At 34.9% G+C, this 18,054-nt stretch overlaps 2 protein-coding genes across 6 annotated transcripts; one reads left to right on the plus strand and one right to left on the minus strand.

The window, feature by feature from the left end:
- Window positions 1-558: 558 nt before the first annotated feature.
- RMI1 (RecQ mediated genome instability 1) lies at window positions 559-3,384 on the minus strand. Its single transcript, XM_014072096.2, has 2 exons — window positions 3,274-3,384; window positions 559-2,788 (listed from the first exon to the last, which is right to left on the minus strand). Exon 2 carries the CDS (start codon window positions 2,780-2,782, stop codon window positions 1,094-1,096), a length of 1,689 nt encoding a protein of 562 aa, XP_013927571.2. The 5' UTR covers window positions 2,783-2,788; window positions 3,274-3,384; the 3' UTR covers window positions 559-1,093.
- Window positions 3,385-3,501: 117 nt separating this feature from the next.
- Window positions 3,502-17,585, plus strand: HNRNPK (heterogeneous nuclear ribonucleoprotein K). 5 transcript variants are annotated; one of them, XM_014072107.2, is made up of 16 exons: window positions 3,502-3,626; window positions 5,745-5,801; window positions 5,898-5,956; window positions 6,394-6,491; window positions 6,612-6,668; window positions 7,954-7,997; window positions 8,854-8,926; window positions 9,648-9,761; window positions 11,471-11,599; window positions 11,905-12,206; window positions 12,528-12,582; window positions 14,676-14,726; window positions 15,228-15,249; window positions 15,329-15,411; window positions 15,650-15,819; window positions 16,519-17,585. In XM_014072107.2, exons 3-16 carry the CDS (start codon window positions 5,908-5,910, stop codon window positions 16,550-16,552), a joined length of 1,281 nt encoding a protein of 426 aa, XP_013927582.1. In that variant the 5' UTR covers window positions 3,502-3,626; window positions 5,745-5,801; window positions 5,898-5,907; the 3' UTR covers window positions 16,553-17,585. The 5 variants fall into 5 exon arrangements, with proteins under 5 accessions (XP_013927582.1, XP_013927583.1, XP_013927585.1 ...); XM_014072108.2 differs by lacking the exon at window positions 3,502-3,626 and adding an exon at window positions 3,769-3,894; XM_014072110.2 differs by lacking the exon at window positions 3,502-3,626 and adding an exon at window positions 3,909-4,084 and having other exon boundaries at window positions 16,579-17,585.
- The last annotated feature ends 469 nt before the right edge of the window (window positions 17,586-18,054 follow it).

Genomic DNA, 18,054 nt, shown 5'->3' on the forward strand with positions numbered 1-18,054 from the left:
AATTCTTTATCATAAAACTGCAGTTTTATCCCATTTAAATTGAAGTCCTATTCCACTGCTAAGTGAGAACTATCTTGAATAAAAATGGAAAAGAATGCATGACACTGCTGAGGATAGCTTTTATTCTAACTCCCTATTATTGTTCCTAGTCAAGATACAACTACCAAATATATTAACTTCAGGAGAAAATAATTTATATCATTTTAAAAAAAAACTATTGCAAAGAGAAATCAAGTCTACACTTATTTTAAAGTGCAAATAATTTATTACTGTGGATAACAAATTGCTAAAAAAACAATCCCCTTTTCCTAAAGCTTCCAAAAAGCATAATAGAAATATTTTATACTAAAGTAGCAAATCAAATCTAAAAACATCCCTTCATTATCTTTGTTTTCTTCCTTATAAATACTAAACCCAGCTCTCATCATATCCAATTATTCTCACCCTCTCTGCTGACCCTGCAGCTGGCTCATTTATCATATTCTTTGTTAGAGACATCCTGTCAGATAACAGGTTAAAATGGCTTCACTCTGATTTATTCAAAATCACCTCCATGCTACTTTGAATATATTTTATTTCTAAAGATTTGTATAAATACCTAAATACAATGTAAATACTGTATAAAAGTTACTGCTATCAAATTTCCAAACTTGAAAAATTGGGGCAATTAACAATTTCAATTGTCAATTGTTCAATTAACAATTTCAATTACTTCCAAGTCTTTCAAAATGCACTGGGTACAAATCTCATGTCAATATTGTAAAAAAATCACAAACAGAAGACTGGCTTGTTCATTCAAAATACATGTACTTCATTTTACTCATTGTAAGAGTGCAAAGGATAAATAGCTTTTAGGAATAAATTCTTAATTTTATTTTTCTCATGTTTAAAAAGCGTTATTTTGAGGAAATAGTTAAAATGCATTAACCATTGCTAAAACAAACACATTTTTTGAGTGACTTAAAGAAAATATGTGCTCTCATGAAAATATTTCTCCGTTCTCCAACTGAACCTGAATTCAAACAGTAACACCATAATTAACACCTAGTCTAAGATACAGGTTTTTCTTCAGATTAAAACCTGCTGCTAAATGTTAAATATATAAGCGTCTTTTTAAGTGATTCAAATCATTTATATTAATATCTTGCAAAACTATTACTTTTCCTTTTGTTTGGCAAACATTAAATTCAATAGTCATCAAGCAACAGAGGTCTATTAGTTCTGTTTGACAATTCTGTAATCCCTCTTTAAGCTTTGGGTACAGGACAGGATCTTTCTTCAGTTGCTTCATTTCAGGCACAGAAAAGCCAATTAAGCTTGTAAGAATCTCATCAGCAAATTCAACTTCTAGATAAGCTGTGCCATCAGATATTTTTGCTGTTACACTCCAGAAACCATTACTGCTTGTGAGATTTCCTGTAAGAGTTACTATAAATGCTTTGATTGTCACAGTAGTATTATCTCTGCACTTGCTACTAAACAGAACACATAGATATGTAAAAGGAGCAGTATCCAAATCAAGTTTGTGACATTTATTCTTTACTTTTATCATCTCTACCTGCTCAGAACACAATCCGAATTCTGCACTGATGTCTATTACTCCATCATTAGAAATTTTAGAGGATTTTTTACTGCCATCTAAATTCTGGGTGTACTGTCTTTTATGATTTGTAGTAAAAACTGCCATGCTTTCTTCAAACACATTATACATTGCTCTTTCACTAGATTTTTTTTCTTGAACAGCTTCATTATTTATACTAGATTTAGTGTTCAGAACATGTACCGGTTCTTGCTGTATCGCTTCTACTAAAAGTAAGTCGTCATCCATTGAAAATCCATCAAAATCGCCTTCCATATTTTCTAGAACTGAAACAGTTTGTAGTTCTTCATTTCTTGAAATTGACTCTGCAGATCTTTGTTGTGAGCAGTTTCCAAAGCTCTGAGGAAAAGAAGGCACAGTAGAATTTAAACTGGTACTTCTTGAATAGTATCCACTTTCAGGAGGAACTTCATTTATCCTTATTTCATCATTTTCTTCAAGAGTTGCCAAAAGCTCTTCATCAGAAAGCCCTAATTCATCATCAGGCCTTGCAATTTCATTTTCACCAATATCAGACCTGACAACGTTAGGACTACAGTCTTCTTCTCCAATTAATCTGGCAAGCACTCTCTCCAAAGCAAATGTCTCTAGAAGGCTATCAACTTCACCTCCCAATAATTTCACATTTTCTGGTTTAAGCAAAAGAACACCTAAACGAAATGCAACTTTCCCTTGTATCATAATTTTGGTACCTGGAGGTAGACCACTATGGAGTTGAGGAATAGGTTGATATTCCATACCTTGGATATGATGTATACCATCAGTTATTTGTAGCAGAAGCATTCGAGTAGGATTTTCCTCCCATGACCTCAAGGATCTCTGTGTATAAGCAGTTACTTCCTCATTTACAGTGTTTTTTCCTCTTATTTTTTGCAACTGGGAATAAGCAGGCTGACTCACATCAACAACTGAATCAATTTGCACTGAATAAAAGCCATTCAATTCTCCTTTTGGATCATTTAAAATGAATTGAGGCAGAACAGGGTATTCAAGATCTCGGAGATCTGTAAGAAGCCATTGCTCAAAAACTTTCTTGTTAATAGCAGCCTGAGCCAAATTGCTTCCATGATGTCCTTTTTCAATCCAATCAATACAAGCTTCTAGCCATCGAGTTGGTACTTTCACATGCCAGGTAGATAAGAGCCAAGTTTCCACTCTTAGTGCAACACCTAATGTGGTCATTTTCTTCTAAGATAAAAAAAGAAAAAAATGGTTTTTTTTTTAAAAAATGGCATTACATAAATCTTTGGGGTTGGCAGATTTTTTGTGCACGAGTTTCATAATACTTTATTCTATTCTGACTCTCATATCGTTGATTCTCTTAAATTTAACAGCATGGCAGATTATTTCTAATGAACAAAGCAAAATATAATGGTGTCCCATTAAGAAACTCATTTATCAGGCAGCTTGCTTTTAATAAAACACTCATAGAAACCCGCAGGAAGCATTGGCATTCAAATATATTCACTGAACGTAAGAGGATATCATCTAAAAACCACACTTGGGACTGAACTGCACTATTGTCCAATTAAAAGTGTGTAAATCAATACAATTTTAGCTATAGGTAAACAAGATGCTGTTTTCGGGCTTCTTGCAGATTCCCCTCCCTTCCCTCAAGGCTGTTCGGTTTCAGTGTTTTTGGTGAGAAACCCGAAGACTTTCTCTTCTCTTACCACTTCTGCGACATATAATCCCACGGCCCCAGCCCCACGAAGTGACGAGCTCACGGCTCTCCTCTGGTCCCCACAACACTGATGTCCGGCCCTGCCCCCCCCCTTCTCCCTCCTCCTTTTGTTTTAAGCGCCAAAGCGGACCGAGAACCAAACTTCCTCAGCTCTCGCGAGAATTCCTCCCTCTGTCCATTATCGACTGTGAGGATGAGGCGGAGTTTTCGCTGACGCCATTTTGTTTTTCCCCTCGCGCCCACTGATTAGGGTCAATTTCGCTCTCCTTGAAGCAGCAGTAACGACTGTAAAGCGGTTGGGATCGATTTTTTTAACGTTCTTTCCCCCCTCCCCCCCCCACAGTAAGTACCCACTCTCTAAACAGGGGTGAAAGGAAAGAGAAAAGATAGGTAGAAGGGGCGATAGAGATATAGATAATATATACAGGTATGTTACAGTGTCAGCCGCTTTAACGGCCTGAAGCAGAATTAGCTGTAGCGGCGCGCCGACAGTTGCCGCGGTGGGCGGGAGTAATACTCAATAGTGTTTCCAGGTAAAGAACGACACCTGTGACAGCCAATAAGGATTCAGGAGTGCAGCCGGCGAGCGAATAGGAGCGACAGTAGCGCGGTGAGTGTGCGCGCGCTCTTGCTTTTTGAGCTTTTATCGTACTCGGGAAGCAGCTTCGGCGGCGTTTAGTCCGCTGCCTGGTGAGGAAACCGGGCGAGGTTACCGGACTGACCGTTAACGCCCTTCCATCTTTTTGTTGGTGGGAACTACATATGTAGCGTCTACATACTTAGGCCTACAAAATTAACCGGTACGTGTTTAAAATGGGCAAATGTCTTCGGTTGAAGGGTGGGCCGGTGTTGTTATTACACCACGGCAAGAGAGGCGCTTTTCGGCCTGCGGCTATCCTTAACCCTCCACCGTCGATTGCCGCATGTGCCTCCTGCTGCAGGAATCATGGCGGCTGGTTGTAGTTGGGAGGGGCGAGGAGGAGAGCGCGAGGCGTTCCCTTCTCTTGGTGGCCCCGTCGGATTTCGGTAGGCCCCTGCGCCCGCTTCGCCTTCCCGGGAAAAGGAAAAAAATAGGGGGCAAAGAGGTTCCAGGCATCTTTTGTGTCTCCTTGAATCCGTGTTTCTGGAGCTGCCGCGTGGCGGTGTTTCTTCCGCTCGGGACTCCTCCTTAGCAGCTCGTGATCGCCATTACTGCTCAAGCTGGCGTTAAAGCCGCCATTTTTAGTTAGCATTTCAGCCGAGGTTGTCCGAGATTGTCTGGTCGCGGCTAGGCTTCTTCACCTTTTGTATCATTGTGTGGTAGGAAAGGAGTCGTTTAGGTTAAGGTGGTTAAATCAGGCCCGCCTTGTCAGAGCCGGAAACGAGCCGCTAGTTCCCTGCTGTCCATCCTGCTCGCAACTCGCGTGATTGAGGAGAGAAAGACCTGGAGATCGGTTTTGAACAGAGCATTGCTTTATTAGCTCAGGCACCTTTTCTTCGCTTACAACCAGGGCTTAGTTAATCATGCTTGACGCGTCCTCTCTAATATAGTTGTTGCTCCTGTCGATTATTAAAAGGACTGTAAATAACATTTCTCCCCCAAGCAAATAACCAAAATCCTTTGTGTGCAGGGGGCATATATTTTACCAGTTGTAATGAGGTTGTACTAAACTTGAAGAAATATTGTACTTTGTAGCAATACCAGGCTCATTGCAATTTTAAAATTATCGGTTGATTTTTCTTATTTAGAACATTTTGTGTCCGAATTGTACATAATTGCAAGTTCATCTAAAAAAGTTCAGATCATTTAATTTTACAGTTCTGAGTTTAGCTTGCATTCATTGTTCTTCCAAGATGAGCTAAAGGGCAATCTAATAAAGATTAATATAGAGATTATACAAAAACATATATTGCATATGTTGGAATTTAGTATGATGACCAATGTTTGGTTGTTAGAAGAATTATACATATATAGAAATACATTTTAGCTACCAAAGCAGGTAACTTGCACCTCGTAAGAAAAAGAAAGCAGAATGTGATCTTTTTTCTTAATATTTGTGCTTTCAAATTGAAATTCAAATTGTTAAAATTAACTTCTGCCTGTTAAAATACAGCATGGTTTGTTGATAAAGTTAGTCAAAGGAATAAATGCTGCAGAATAGCAATATATTTGCTAAAACATATTTACTGATTCACTTTTTATGTTAATTCTTGCAGCCTAACCTAAATTGAGAGCCAGTTCAGTTTAGTGGTTAGTACTGGACTAAAGCCAGAAAACCTGAATTTTGTCCTACTTTAGGGCTGGAGGTCAGCAGAGTGACTTTAGAGTAGTCACTTTCCCTCAACTCTAGAAAAAATGCAGTGACAAATCACTGAGGAAAATCCTTGTCCATATAGTTGCCAGGAGTCAAGACTGACTCCATACAAGCACTCCCCTGTAAATTAACAAGATCATGCCTTCATGTATGCTGCTTTTCATAGGCTACTTGATTGTTGATCCCGCCCAGAAGATTTACTTGGCAAAGATATATAATACTGGTAAGTGCTGGCAACCCATTGCTAACCCCTGTCATGTTCTCTAAGATTCTGTTTGAACGCTTTGGTATATTTATATTTAATGGTTTTGTCTTCAAGTTTGAAAACAATGGAGACTGAACAGCAAGAGGAGACCTTTACTAACACAGAGACAAATGGTAAGTTTATAAATGATAAAATAGTAAATTTACAATACTAATTATATAATAGAATTTATTATGAGCCCCATAACAGTTACTGAAACTTGAAACATGCTCCCTGTATTCCAGGTGAGGGTTTAGGGATTAGTGTAAATTTGTTTTGCTGTCAATTTTTTTTCTAAAACATTCACAAAACCCTGCTTGAGATTTTGGACTCTCATTACATCTTCATTTTTATAATTTTGATTTAAATTGAATTTTAAAACCCGAAAAAATTCATTTAAGTTCATTTGAAATATTTATCTTCCCAATCCTACAGGGCTCTTTTGGTAATCATTAGGTATACGATAGATAAATAAATTATTGGTGCATGAAATAAAGATGCACGTGCTTCCATGCTTCAAGAAGCCATTAAAAAGCATTTTTTGTAAACAGTTTATTCTCTTAAATGTTAGGCAAACGACCAGCTGAGGATACAGAAGAGGAACAGGCCTTCAAAAGGTCAAGGAACACTGATGAGATGGTGGAACTGCGCATTCTGCTTCAGAGTAAAGTATGTTTATTTCCTAATTTACTGACTACATTGACCTCCTATCTCTCTCCTCCCCCCCCCCTTTATTCTTTATTGAAGTTATTTAGGAAACCTTAAACTACTTTGTAACTTTTTTTTTAGAATGCTGGAGCAGTAATTGGCAAAGGTGGCAAAAATATTAAAGCACTTCGTACAGACGTGAGTATTTACAAACTAAACCCTTATTTTGCAAAACATAGCATTAAGAATATATTTCTAGTCATGTATAATTTAAGTAATAGGCTAGTCTAAGCCATTTGTAATCATCTTTAAACTCAAGTCTCACAATTCATTCTTTGAATTAAGACAGAAAGTAATATGATGAGATTCCTATCCTTTATTTTACAGTAACTTTGCAAAGAGTGGTAGCATATTTACTTTTTTATACTTGAAAATTTGTTTAAAATAGTTGTTTTTAGAAGACATTACAGATTACTATTCTTTACTTAGGTATACAATGCTTTTTTTCCATCAGGCTTATTTCTCTAATAGAGAAAGATTCATATGAGTATTATATATAGAAACAACATAGTAGCTACTTTCTCATCTGGAAGGAATTTTACGTGAATGTAACTTTAAATATATTTACACATTTTTAGTGGGTTGACTCTTGTGAATAGACACGTTTAGCATTATCTAAGCTTTATAGTTTAGCACCAAACTTTGTAAAAAAGCAATATCTTTATTGTGCATAATCAATTTTTTCAATATAGTAATACTCGTATTTAATGAATTATTTGGCACTACATTGTTTCACATTGTGTTTGATATTTTCATTATATTGTAAAATAAACTCTTGTAGAATGTTATAACTGTCAACCTTTAGTTACTAGATCTGAGGTATAAGCAAGGACTGGGTAGTAATCACTTGTACATTAACTGACCTTTCTGAAGCTAGTGTACTTAAAATTTCACATACCTAAATCCAGATTTCATACACATAATTCCTGGATTAGTAGTGGCTTTCCCTATTTCCCAGGATTTCAGAAAACTGAATCTCTACAGATCTTGTGTCTACCCTCATGAGCCAGCCTGCTACTGCAACTTTTAACTTTCAAAGTAGTTTAGGCCAAGTAACTCATTATTACGTCCATAACTGTTAAGCCACAGTCAATGTAGCTATCCGTTATTGTGTTAAGTCTTCAGAACAACTTAAGCTTGTAATGAGTATAGTTTGTATTAAATTAAAATTTATTGCTTTTCCCCCTCTTCCCTCTCCTTGTTTTTTTGGCCATATATCTCTCCGTTGCCCATGTACTGGATCGACTTGCCCCTGCGTTGCCCACCATGACGTTGGCCCATCCGCCCCTGAACGCCCATGTGAAAACCCTGGTTGGCTATGCCCAAAAATGTGCTCGTTGCCAAACGGGTGCCTTACTTGACAACTTCTGATTGAATGCCCATGCCCATTGCCAACATCCACGAACGCCAATGACCAATGCAGTACAATGCCAGTGTTTCAGTCCCAGACAGCAGTGGCCCCGAGCGGTATGTCCCAACAGTTTATGCCTCACTGCCTGATTAGAAAGAGAGAAATGTATATTATTACCTGCCTTTTATATAATTAAATAGTATCCCCGTAGACGGTGTATTGTTTTTAAGTTTTCTGTCTTATTTTCCCCATTAAGTCTTTTTGTCACTGAACTTTTACGTGAGTTACCCACCCAACAAACCACTAATTTTATTTCAATGGAAGGAGCACAGCTTCAATTGTATATTTTCTGCATTGTAAATCAGATTGTTTCAAAATAGTCTCGCTCTGCTCTGTCTTTGTGGCCCACCTTGCTCCCTCAGCATTGCCTGTTCATAATTTTTCTGATGAAATGCTAACTCCTGGTTCACTCTCCTTCACTTCTCATTTGTGTTGTCTTTTTGTCTTGCATTTGTATTTCTTTTCTTGCAGAGCCCATTAGTAATCTAATTTTAACTGGTCTCATAACCCTATTCCAAATACAGTGTTCACCTCTTGCATATTCACGTTCCTTATGAGAAGGTGTGCCAGTTTAATAATGTAATAGTGAGGGTGTCCTAAATTAATGGTGGCGGGGAACATAAATATTCACTCCTGCTTTCAATTCTTCATCAGTATCTTGTCCACTTAATCTGACTCCTTCCAAGAAAGTCATTCGCTATCTCCCAAACCTTATTTTAAACTTATACCATTTATAATATTGGGCATAAACAAAGGTGCATGTTCTGTATCTTCAGTAAACAGAATTAAGTGGGGAATATTAACTGTAGTTTCTGTTCTATGAATTGATTTATAATCTGCATACATATGAATATAGAACTTACTTCATTTCCCCCTCCCCTCTTTTTGTAACACCTTGATGTGATTTAACAGTATACTGAGTATAAGTGCAGATATTGAAACAATTGGAGAAATTTTGAAGAAAATTATCCCAACATTGGAGGAAGTGAGTATTGATCTATTTCACATTACATAACCGAATCTTTAGATCTGGATGCGCATGTTTTGATAGTGAATTTTGCCAATTAACACGAGAAAGCGTGTCTAAAGATGGTGGCACATATCGAAGAATTTTATATTGCGATTACAGGAACTAGGAAGTTCTCTTCTGCCAAGTAAGGTGATAACCGTACCTAGTTCAGTATTGAACTGATTTGACAGCCATTTTCCAAGACCTCATAGTAGACATTTTCTATCCATCTCCATTAGCAAAAGCATATCGTATTTTAACATTTCAGACACTATAAAGATTGTTGTATAATCACATACTAATAAGTAAGGGTTATTTGGTCTTCCAATATATATATATATATGTGACTATTTGATGTAAAAAATAAAAACATCTTTGGAAAATCTATTAATGTAAACCCTCAGCAGGATTATTTGCTTTAACCATCAGACTCCCAAAGCATCACAGTAGTTTGAAATATAATTTTATTTGAATATGTTAACTGCAAATAACTAGAATGTGTTTCTTCAAATCACAACATATTTAATTTAAAAAACTAAATCTAGACTTAGTAGATGGGGAGTTCTAGAAATTAGAACAGAAGAAAACAGCATGTAGCCGCACTGTTTTAATTCAACTTATGTAACACTATATTTTAAAAATGTACTAATTTCATGTTCACATCATTGTCTTGTTAATTTCTTACATCTTATAACAGTACCAGCATTACAAAGGAAGTGACTTTGACTGTGAATTGAGACTATTGATTCATCAAAGTTTGGCGGGAGGAATTATTGGTGTCAAGGGAGCTAAAATCAAAGAACTTCGAGAGGTAACAAACTTGTCAATTGAAAGTTTTAAAAATACTATATTCTCAGCATAGATGTAGGCAGCTTTCTTGCGTATTTATTTCCTGTGTGTCTATACTAGTCCAGTTACATATCTGCAGGCTTTTTATAAATTGAATTGTAAAATTTTTCAAAAAATGCTATCTGTAATAGATTAAATAAGAACTCAAATTAAGTCTCCAAAGACCTGTAGAAAAACTATTTTCTGAAAGATAATATTGGTGGAGAGTGTATTTCAAAGAGTAAGGACAGCAATAGAGAAGCATTACTTTCAGAATCTCACTTTCTGAATTAAGTAAATTCAAAGCAAAATGAATAGGTCATCAGCTTGGAGGAGGCTATCCTGCAGTTATTTGGTGTTTACCCTGTAAGGATATAAAGGTTAAAACTTAATTCTATTCCTAACACCTGTTGGAAGCAAATGCAGCATCCAAAAAGTAGATATTCTATTGCTGAACTGGCTTGTATCATCAATGTGTAAACTGCTGCATCTTGCGGTTTTTGGATAATAGCTAGAAATGACTTGGTAAGTGCCAGAAATACAACAATCTGCTGTATGATGTGAAATTACAAGAATAAAGCCTCAAAGCTAACATTATAAATACAGGTGAGATTTAGTGTTGACTATGCTTGTAGAATATCAACCTCAAAAAGCCTAAATATTTTATAATATATGGAAATATATTCAGTGAAAGAAAAGGAAAAAATTCTACCATATCATAGTCTCTGGGAGTGCTGGATAGCACTATACTTAAATCTAATTTTACAGATGAAATTTATATTGCTTAAAGTTTCTAAACGTTTTCTAGTTTTTCTTGCTAGTGTACCTTAGCAAGTGGAAACAACTCATAGTAATGGCAGTAGTTTATGTAGCCATTATTCTTGGTAGTCTAAAGGATCACTGAATATTATGCCAATTAAAATAGTTAAAATATTAATTCAGTGGAACACAAAAGTCATGTTTAAGTACTATGTCAAGCAGCCCAACTGAATACATTTTGCAAAAATATTAATGACACTTTGTTGGATTTAAGGAACCTTTGGCACTAAAGAGACCAGGGTACAGATAATTCATTTCCATTATCCAAAATAGTGGCTGAGCAACACAATAAAAACTGCATTATAACATGTAGCTCTATTTTAGATTTTTAAATTTGGAGATACTACTTTTATTTTCATGAAGGGAATATGCTACAATAGAATTTCTTTACATTCATGTTCTGATACGTCTCACCAGTATTATCTTTCTGAATTAATTCAGTAGGTGAATTGTTTTGCCAGCTCATATTCTTTTCCATGCTAGCATATGAGATTCTGTACATTGCATTACTTTCCATTCCATGTTGTTATAGCATCTTTAAAAGATACTGTCTAGAATTATGACCAGTAGTAAGGATTTGGTTGAAGGTAACTGAAATGAAATCCACAAGCAAAATTGATTTTTCAGTTCAGATGTAATGGAAAAGTATTCTAGAGTGGGTTTAATGAAGGTCAGAGTTTTAATGGCAGTATTAAACATTGCGGGAAAACATTGCTAGGAAGAAGTAAGAAGTATTAAACATTATTAAATATGTGAGGAAAATAGGGTTTGTTGGATATGTTCATAGTCTCGAGTTATTTGTAAAAAACAATAAAAGTGGGATATAAATAAATAAAAATTACTGACTTAAAAGTTTCTTCATTTTCTTGACAGAACACTCAAACCACTATTAAGCTTTTCCAAGAATGTTGCCCTCATTCTTCTGACAGAGTGGTACTAATTGGTGGAAAACCTGATAGAGTTGTGGAATGCATCAAAATAATACTGGATCTTATATCAGAGGTAATTTAATTCAGAACACATTTGCATACTTATCTCCCTCTGTATAAAGTATATTTAGAATTGAATATGTAGGGATATAATAAAGTATAGAAAGGCAAAACTGTTTAGCTGATACAAGATTAGATTTTAGATTAGACACTTCTACAATAGATATTTGGTCAGTACTTTTATTGCTGTTTTATTGTTTCTTTGTAATAGTACAATCAGAATAGTATATTAAGAAGCAAATGCAACGCAATGTTTACAAAGGTTTAAAATGAGATGACTGAATATATTGAGTTACTTGTTTCTCTTTTTTATATTAGTCACCAATTAAAGGACGGGCACAGCCTTATGACCCCAATTTTTATGATGAAACTTATGACTATGGTGGATTTACAATGATGTTTGATGACAGAAGAGGACGTCCTGTGGGGTTTCCAATGCGGGGCAGAGGGGGATTTGATCGAATGCCTCCTGGCCGTGGTCGCCCCATGCCTCCACGAAGAGATTATGATGATATGAGCCCTCGCAGAGGACCGCCTCCACCTCCTCCAGGTCGTGGTGGTAGAGGTGGCAGCAGAGCTCGCAATCTTCCTCTTCCTCCCCCTCCTCCTCCTAGAGGCGGGTAAGTTTACTTTCTTAAAACACTCATTAAGGATGATCTCTCGAGTATGTGTTTTTCAGCAGAACTAGGGATGGAGATAAAGAGATCACAAGTCAGTCAAAGTAGCAGTTTCTGCAAGTTTTAGTAAGAATGGACCAGGAATAAGTGCAACTTTGATGGCTGAATATTCTATTAAATTAATAGCAGATATGCCTCATATCACCAAATGAATTTACTATTTATTTGGAGGCCCTGTATTTTGAAACGTGAGATAGTGGAGAAAAGTAAAATTTCAATTCGATGAAGATAAATATTCTAAATTATTTATTTTATATTCCTAAGGGACCTTATGTCTTATGATCGAAGAGGCAGACCTGGGGATCGTTATGATGGAATGGTAAGTTTGGTTTAATAGAATTAATCTGACCATGTAAGCATGCTGTATCATTTTTCTAAAGACATATTAAAGATGATAGAATGTTCTTTTTTATTTCAAGCTAACTTTAAATTTAGCAAGATTTTCAAAATACAGATATTATGTTGATTATATGTATTTTTAAAATCAGTGTAATATTTGTGTAAGAAAGTAGTTATACCTTATAGTTGAATAATTTTCAGCTAGTTTTAAACTTAAAAGATTTAACAAGAATGAGAAAACAGATCATAAATTCTCACTTATTAAAAAACAAATATAAAATTATATTTAGGTTATTTCAGTTCTATTGTTGGAATTTGAATGTTACTCCAAATGCAATTCCCTGTTTACAGAATTCTCCCAAATTTTCTTAAGAGAATGTAATGAGGAAGTTAAGATGTTGAAAAGATAGATGGATTGTTAGCAATTGCCCATTTTTAGAGCAACTAATTCTGTACTTTGGAATGATTATTGCAGAAAAAAAACGTGTTAAGCAACAGTTTAAATGGCTAATGGTACAACTGTTTTATGCAAAGAAAGACTTAAATCTGGGGTTTTTGTGGTTTTTTGGGGGGGGTGGAATGGTGAGGAAGAATCTAATTCTCCTTGTTCCAAATGCCACAAAGTCCCCCACTACTCCTGAAAAGGGGGAGGGAGGCATCCTGAGGAAAGAGAGGTAATAAATAGCCTTCTTTCCCCTTCTGTCAGTGAGGTTCCTTTTATTAAATCAGTGACTTTCAGAATCTCTTCTATTAGGGACCAACTTTTACTTTATGAAATTGAAAAGTAAATAAGAGGAAAAAAAATGGGGGGGGAGAGAAAGCACACGTTTGGTTTAATTTATACGTTAATGCAATTTAAATCATGTATGTATTATATGACTATATGCATGCATAACATAATTGCCTTGATGTTCGATGTTCAGGATTTTTTTCCCTTGAGTATGTAATAGTAATTTACCTGAGACATCTGAATATTGTGAGAATGTTTTGCCTTGTTGGTGCTGTTTACAGCAATACGATAGTATATGTGACTGAGCAGTTTGTTTAAAAAAAGTTATTGCTTTTCTTTGTTGCTTTTTATCATGATTCAAAGAGTGTTTTGTTATTGCTTTTTAAGTAAGACAAATTGTGATTAAGGGTTCATCAGTTCTGTATTTGTTTATAATGGAATAAGTCCCACTGATTTAGTAAAACTTGCTTCCAACTGTATGATTGTACTTAAAAATCTTAAATGTTTAATCTGTACAATGTACTTATTTGCATAAAGCAGAATATGCATGTTTCTGGAACTATTCTGTCTGCATAAAATTTCAGTAGAATTGTTCCACCAAGAAAATATATGGATGATTGAGGTGTTGAAATTAATATTTTGCTTTTTGAATGAACATGTTTTGAAATCATAAATTGGAAGTTAAACTAATTTAACTCCAAATAATGAAGTATATTGGTCCCTTTATCTCTAGCTAGGAGATGTATATTTCTATTCATTGTATAGCAAATTGTAACAGCATTTTGACCAGAAGTGCTTGATTCTGCATTATGGCAGTCAGTTAATACACATAGGAAGTAAATATTTTGGATCTAGAAATTCACCCAGTAGTCTTTCATTGGCATTAGAAGAAGGAATGAGGTGATTCCTCTTTGATTTCCTCTGCAGCCCTGAATTGCTATCGTCCTTCTAAGGCTGCAGATGACCCTCACTTGAGTGGGAAGCTCTATTGGATCCAAAATTCTTCACTGAAGATTCTTTGTATTTATTGTATAACTGGAGCAAGTCTGGATTAATGAACATTGTCATAGTGTATTTCAGTCTGTAACTCAGCAATAAATAACATTTTGTGTATGAGTATGCTTAAATTGCCAGTATTTCGAGAGTGTCTTTGTTTTTCTTACTCTCTTATACTCTCAAGTCCTATGATAACTCTATTCATCTGACATGATTAATAGTAAAACTATAGCTTTCATACACTTGTAATGATACTATAATTTAGAACTTGGCTTACAATTTTGCTTGAAGATCCTCACTGATTTCCTCCCTCCCCCCTTTCTTTGTGCTGTGTTCTGCTTGGCAAGATGATGCAGTGTCATGTCAGTGCTTGTGATGACATAGAAACACCAGAAATGGTAGGTACATTTTCTGTCTCCCTCGTAGAGTTAGGTGATTTGCTACAGTTCGTGAAAGGGAAGAAAAATGTCTTTAAACATACTCTTGATACAAGAGAAGATTAATCAAGAGCCAATTTTACTAATAGCTTGCCCTAGAGAAAAGCTGATAAATTTCATTACATTTTAGTAATAAAGTAAAATCCAAAATCATTTTCTTTGAAAATAATTACCATTGAATTTGATGGGATATATTTCTAAATAGGCAAATGTGCTTTTTTTGATCATGGTTTGTAACATTTCTCCCTGCAATTTCAGTTTGAGATTATATCTGATATAAAGTCTAAATACTTTTTAATGCAAGGTTCTTATTAGATGTCAGCTTGGTTCTAAAAATACATGACATAAGATTCTTCCAACAATTGTCATTTTTATTTTGTGAAATACTTTTGTAACATTAATTATATAGCTTAAAATTGCTTATGTGAAAACTTAGATTTGTTTTTCTCCCTTTTTTGTTAGTTCGAGGGTGGATCAGGTTATGGTAAGCTTTCATGTATATGTATTGAACAAAATTTATAGTTTAGTCATTTAAAGGGCAAGATGCATACGTTTTAAATTAGACTATTCTTATGCAGGGGGTCGTGGTTCTTACGGAGATCTTGGTGGACCCATCATTACAACACAAGTAACAATACCCAAAGATGTAAGTATAACATTTACTTCCTTTTTACTTTTCTTAACAAAAAGCAATTTTCTAGGACAGTTGGTTATATTTACTCAAGTTCCAATACCAAATTTATATTTGACTCAGAATATGAAGAGAATAAGTGATAATATGTTTGGTTTTTCATTTTCATGTACCAGTCATAATTTATCTTGTTTTTTCATGCTAATTATGAATTAGAACTTACTAGTTCACTAAAATATACTCTTATTTTCAGCTGGCTGGTTCCATTATTGGAAAAGGCGGTCAGAGGATTAAACAGATACGCCATGAGTCAGGAGCTTCAATCAAAATTGATGAACCCTTAGAGGGCTCAGAAGATCGAATAATAACTATTACAGGCACACAGGATCAGATTCAAAATGCACAGTATTTACTGCAAAACAGGCAAGTTGCCTTTAAGTTGCCATTTACTAACTTCTTGTAAATATATTGCTTGTATGTTTTTATAAAAAGAGCCTTTAGAGAGAAAAAAATCAGTCATACTAACTTCTCAATTTAGTAGTATGTCTTTCTCTCCTGTCTTCCATTCTGACTCATTGAAGAAGCACTCAAAACTAATCTTTCAGGAAGTGTCCTTAACCAAAGCAGCTCTCATTTCTTTGGTGAAAACTGCTGCAAAAAACCTACTTTAATCTTATATAGAGCCTGTAGAAAATATAGAAGATTTCAGTTGGATGTTGGTCTAGTTCTGTGTGGAAGACTAGTGATTTTGTTGTTTTTAGATTACTAAAGTGACAACAAATCGCAGTCTACCATATGGCACAGTCCATGCCTCTACAGGACAAGTTGAAAGCTTTTGTTGCAGTTAATGCAGCATTTCACACCGCTTCCTTTTCTGCCATGTATAACAGCTTTAGATTTTACATGTTTTGTTTTCTTTAACACCAACTATTTAGTGAGCATCTTGTAATGTATAACTTTAATTTTGCCTGTAGATTAGCTACTAATTATAATTTGATAAATGTTACATATTATATAATATAATTTTATATAATTTTATATTTGTAATGTATTTGTAAATATTGATTCAAGTTGTTTGTTCAACCATTCTAATACATGCCTTTTTTTTCTTTTTCCTTATAGTGTGAAGCAGTATGCAGATGTTGAAGGATTCTAATGCAAGATATTTTTTCTTTTTTATAGTGTGAAGCAGTATTCTGGAAAGTTTTTCTAAGACTAGTGAAGAACTGAAGGAGTCCTGCATCTTTTTTTTTTCTTAAAATCTGCTTCTGTTTAAAAAGCCAACATTCCTCTGCTTCATAGGTGTTCTGCATTTGAAGTGTAGTGAAATTTTTGCTGTCACCAGATGTAATGTTTTATTTCTTTACATATAGGTGGGAGGGGCTGGGACAGCCTGCAAAACTAATATTGGTATTTTGAAACAGCAGCAGAGATAGTAGATTTTATTTTTATTTTTTCTATGTTGGTTGTAAACTGTAATGTTTTTTGTCACTTGTGAACCCATCTGCTTCATACTTTTTTTGTTTTTCAAATGGGGTAGTAAAGCTGATAGTCTACTTACCCCAACATCCATTCAACGCAGTGTGCGAAATGTAAGCGCTCTTTTGTAAAATGTTCTATGATTTTAAGAATAAATTTAGTGAAACAATTCTTGCAGTTCTTTCTTTATGAATATTTCCATAGTTAAAATACACTCTACAGTCTACATTTATTGTGCTTGGCTTTTTTTCACTTCTCTAGACCAGAGAAGCAGAGTACCAATTCAAATATTTTGGTAAATAGGAAGTATTGATTGCACTGATTTTAACTTTGGTATGTGTAAAGAAATTAACATACAAATGGTTTTCTTTCTGTTTCTCAAGTTGTATTTCCCTAATTGTTGTATTGCATTAAATTGGTTTGAATAAACTCTTACAAACCTGTTTTGTCAATTAATAGCGAGAAATTATAGAAAAAAATTAAAAGCTTGATAACAGCCTTGGCAAATTTGCCCAAACTGTAATATGTTTAATATGTTTCCATTGTACAAAGATTTGAATGAAATAATTGTATCTTTCATATTGACTGGCATAGAAAATGCGTGCTAAATCAATCTGTTTTCATGTAAAATCCTGGACATTTGTACTGATAGTTTCCAAGGTTATTTCTTTTATTGAATAAAATTAAAATTGTAATAATACTGAGCTGGATGTGGATGTGACAGATCCTGTTTTTTAATAGTATTTGTTGTGTTTTACTTCATGCTAAACAAAACCATTCCCTTCCTGTTTGCAATTAGGTATGAGATATTTCAAAACCATGCAAAAACGTTCAACCTTTTATAAGCAAAATGGTCTAGATTATCTTGTCAAGTAAACCTTGTGGAATTCAATGGGATTTCCATGAATGAATATTTCCTAAAAGTAATTCGTTTGAATGAACAGTATTTCCAAGTGTACCCTGTGCAGAGAGAAAGTCCTAATATAAGGGATCCTGTAGGATGGTGTGGGATGATTTTTTCAAAAACTAATAGGAAACGTTAAAACCAGTGAGACCAACGTGTTGTAAAGAGGATTGAATTACAGGCTACGGGTTGCTGAACTGAAGATTTTGAAGAGTCAAATTTCAAAACTGCATGGTCTTGCTAGGAGTCAAGATTGATTCTCCCACATGTCCTCT

The sequence above is a fragment of the Thamnophis sirtalis genome, unplaced genomic scaffold (assembly GCF_051295495.1).
Source record: "Thamnophis sirtalis isolate CommonGarterSnake01/CBP01778 unplaced genomic scaffold, rThaSir2_p1.2 scaffold_5, whole genome shotgun sequence".
Taxonomy (NCBI): Eukaryota; Metazoa; Chordata; class Lepidosauria; order Squamata; family Natricidae; genus Thamnophis; species Thamnophis sirtalis.

Coding starts and splice junctions, on each gene's coding strand:
- RMI1 (XM_014072096.2), bottom strand. CDS start 2,782: ATGACCACATTAGGTGTTGCACTAAGAGTGGAAACTTGGCTCTTATCT.
- HNRNPK (XM_014072107.2), top strand. CDS start 5,908: ATGGAGACTGAACAGCAAGAGGAGACCTTTACTAACACAGAGACAAAT. Junction 6,492..6,611: donor GCATTCTGCTTCAGAGTAAA/GTATGTTTATTT, acceptor CTTTTTTTTTAG/AATGCTGGAGCAGTAATTGG. Junction 15,250..15,328: donor CGAGGGTGGATCAGGTTATG/GTAAGCTTTCAT, acceptor GTTTTAAATTAG/ACTATTCTTATGCAGGGGGT.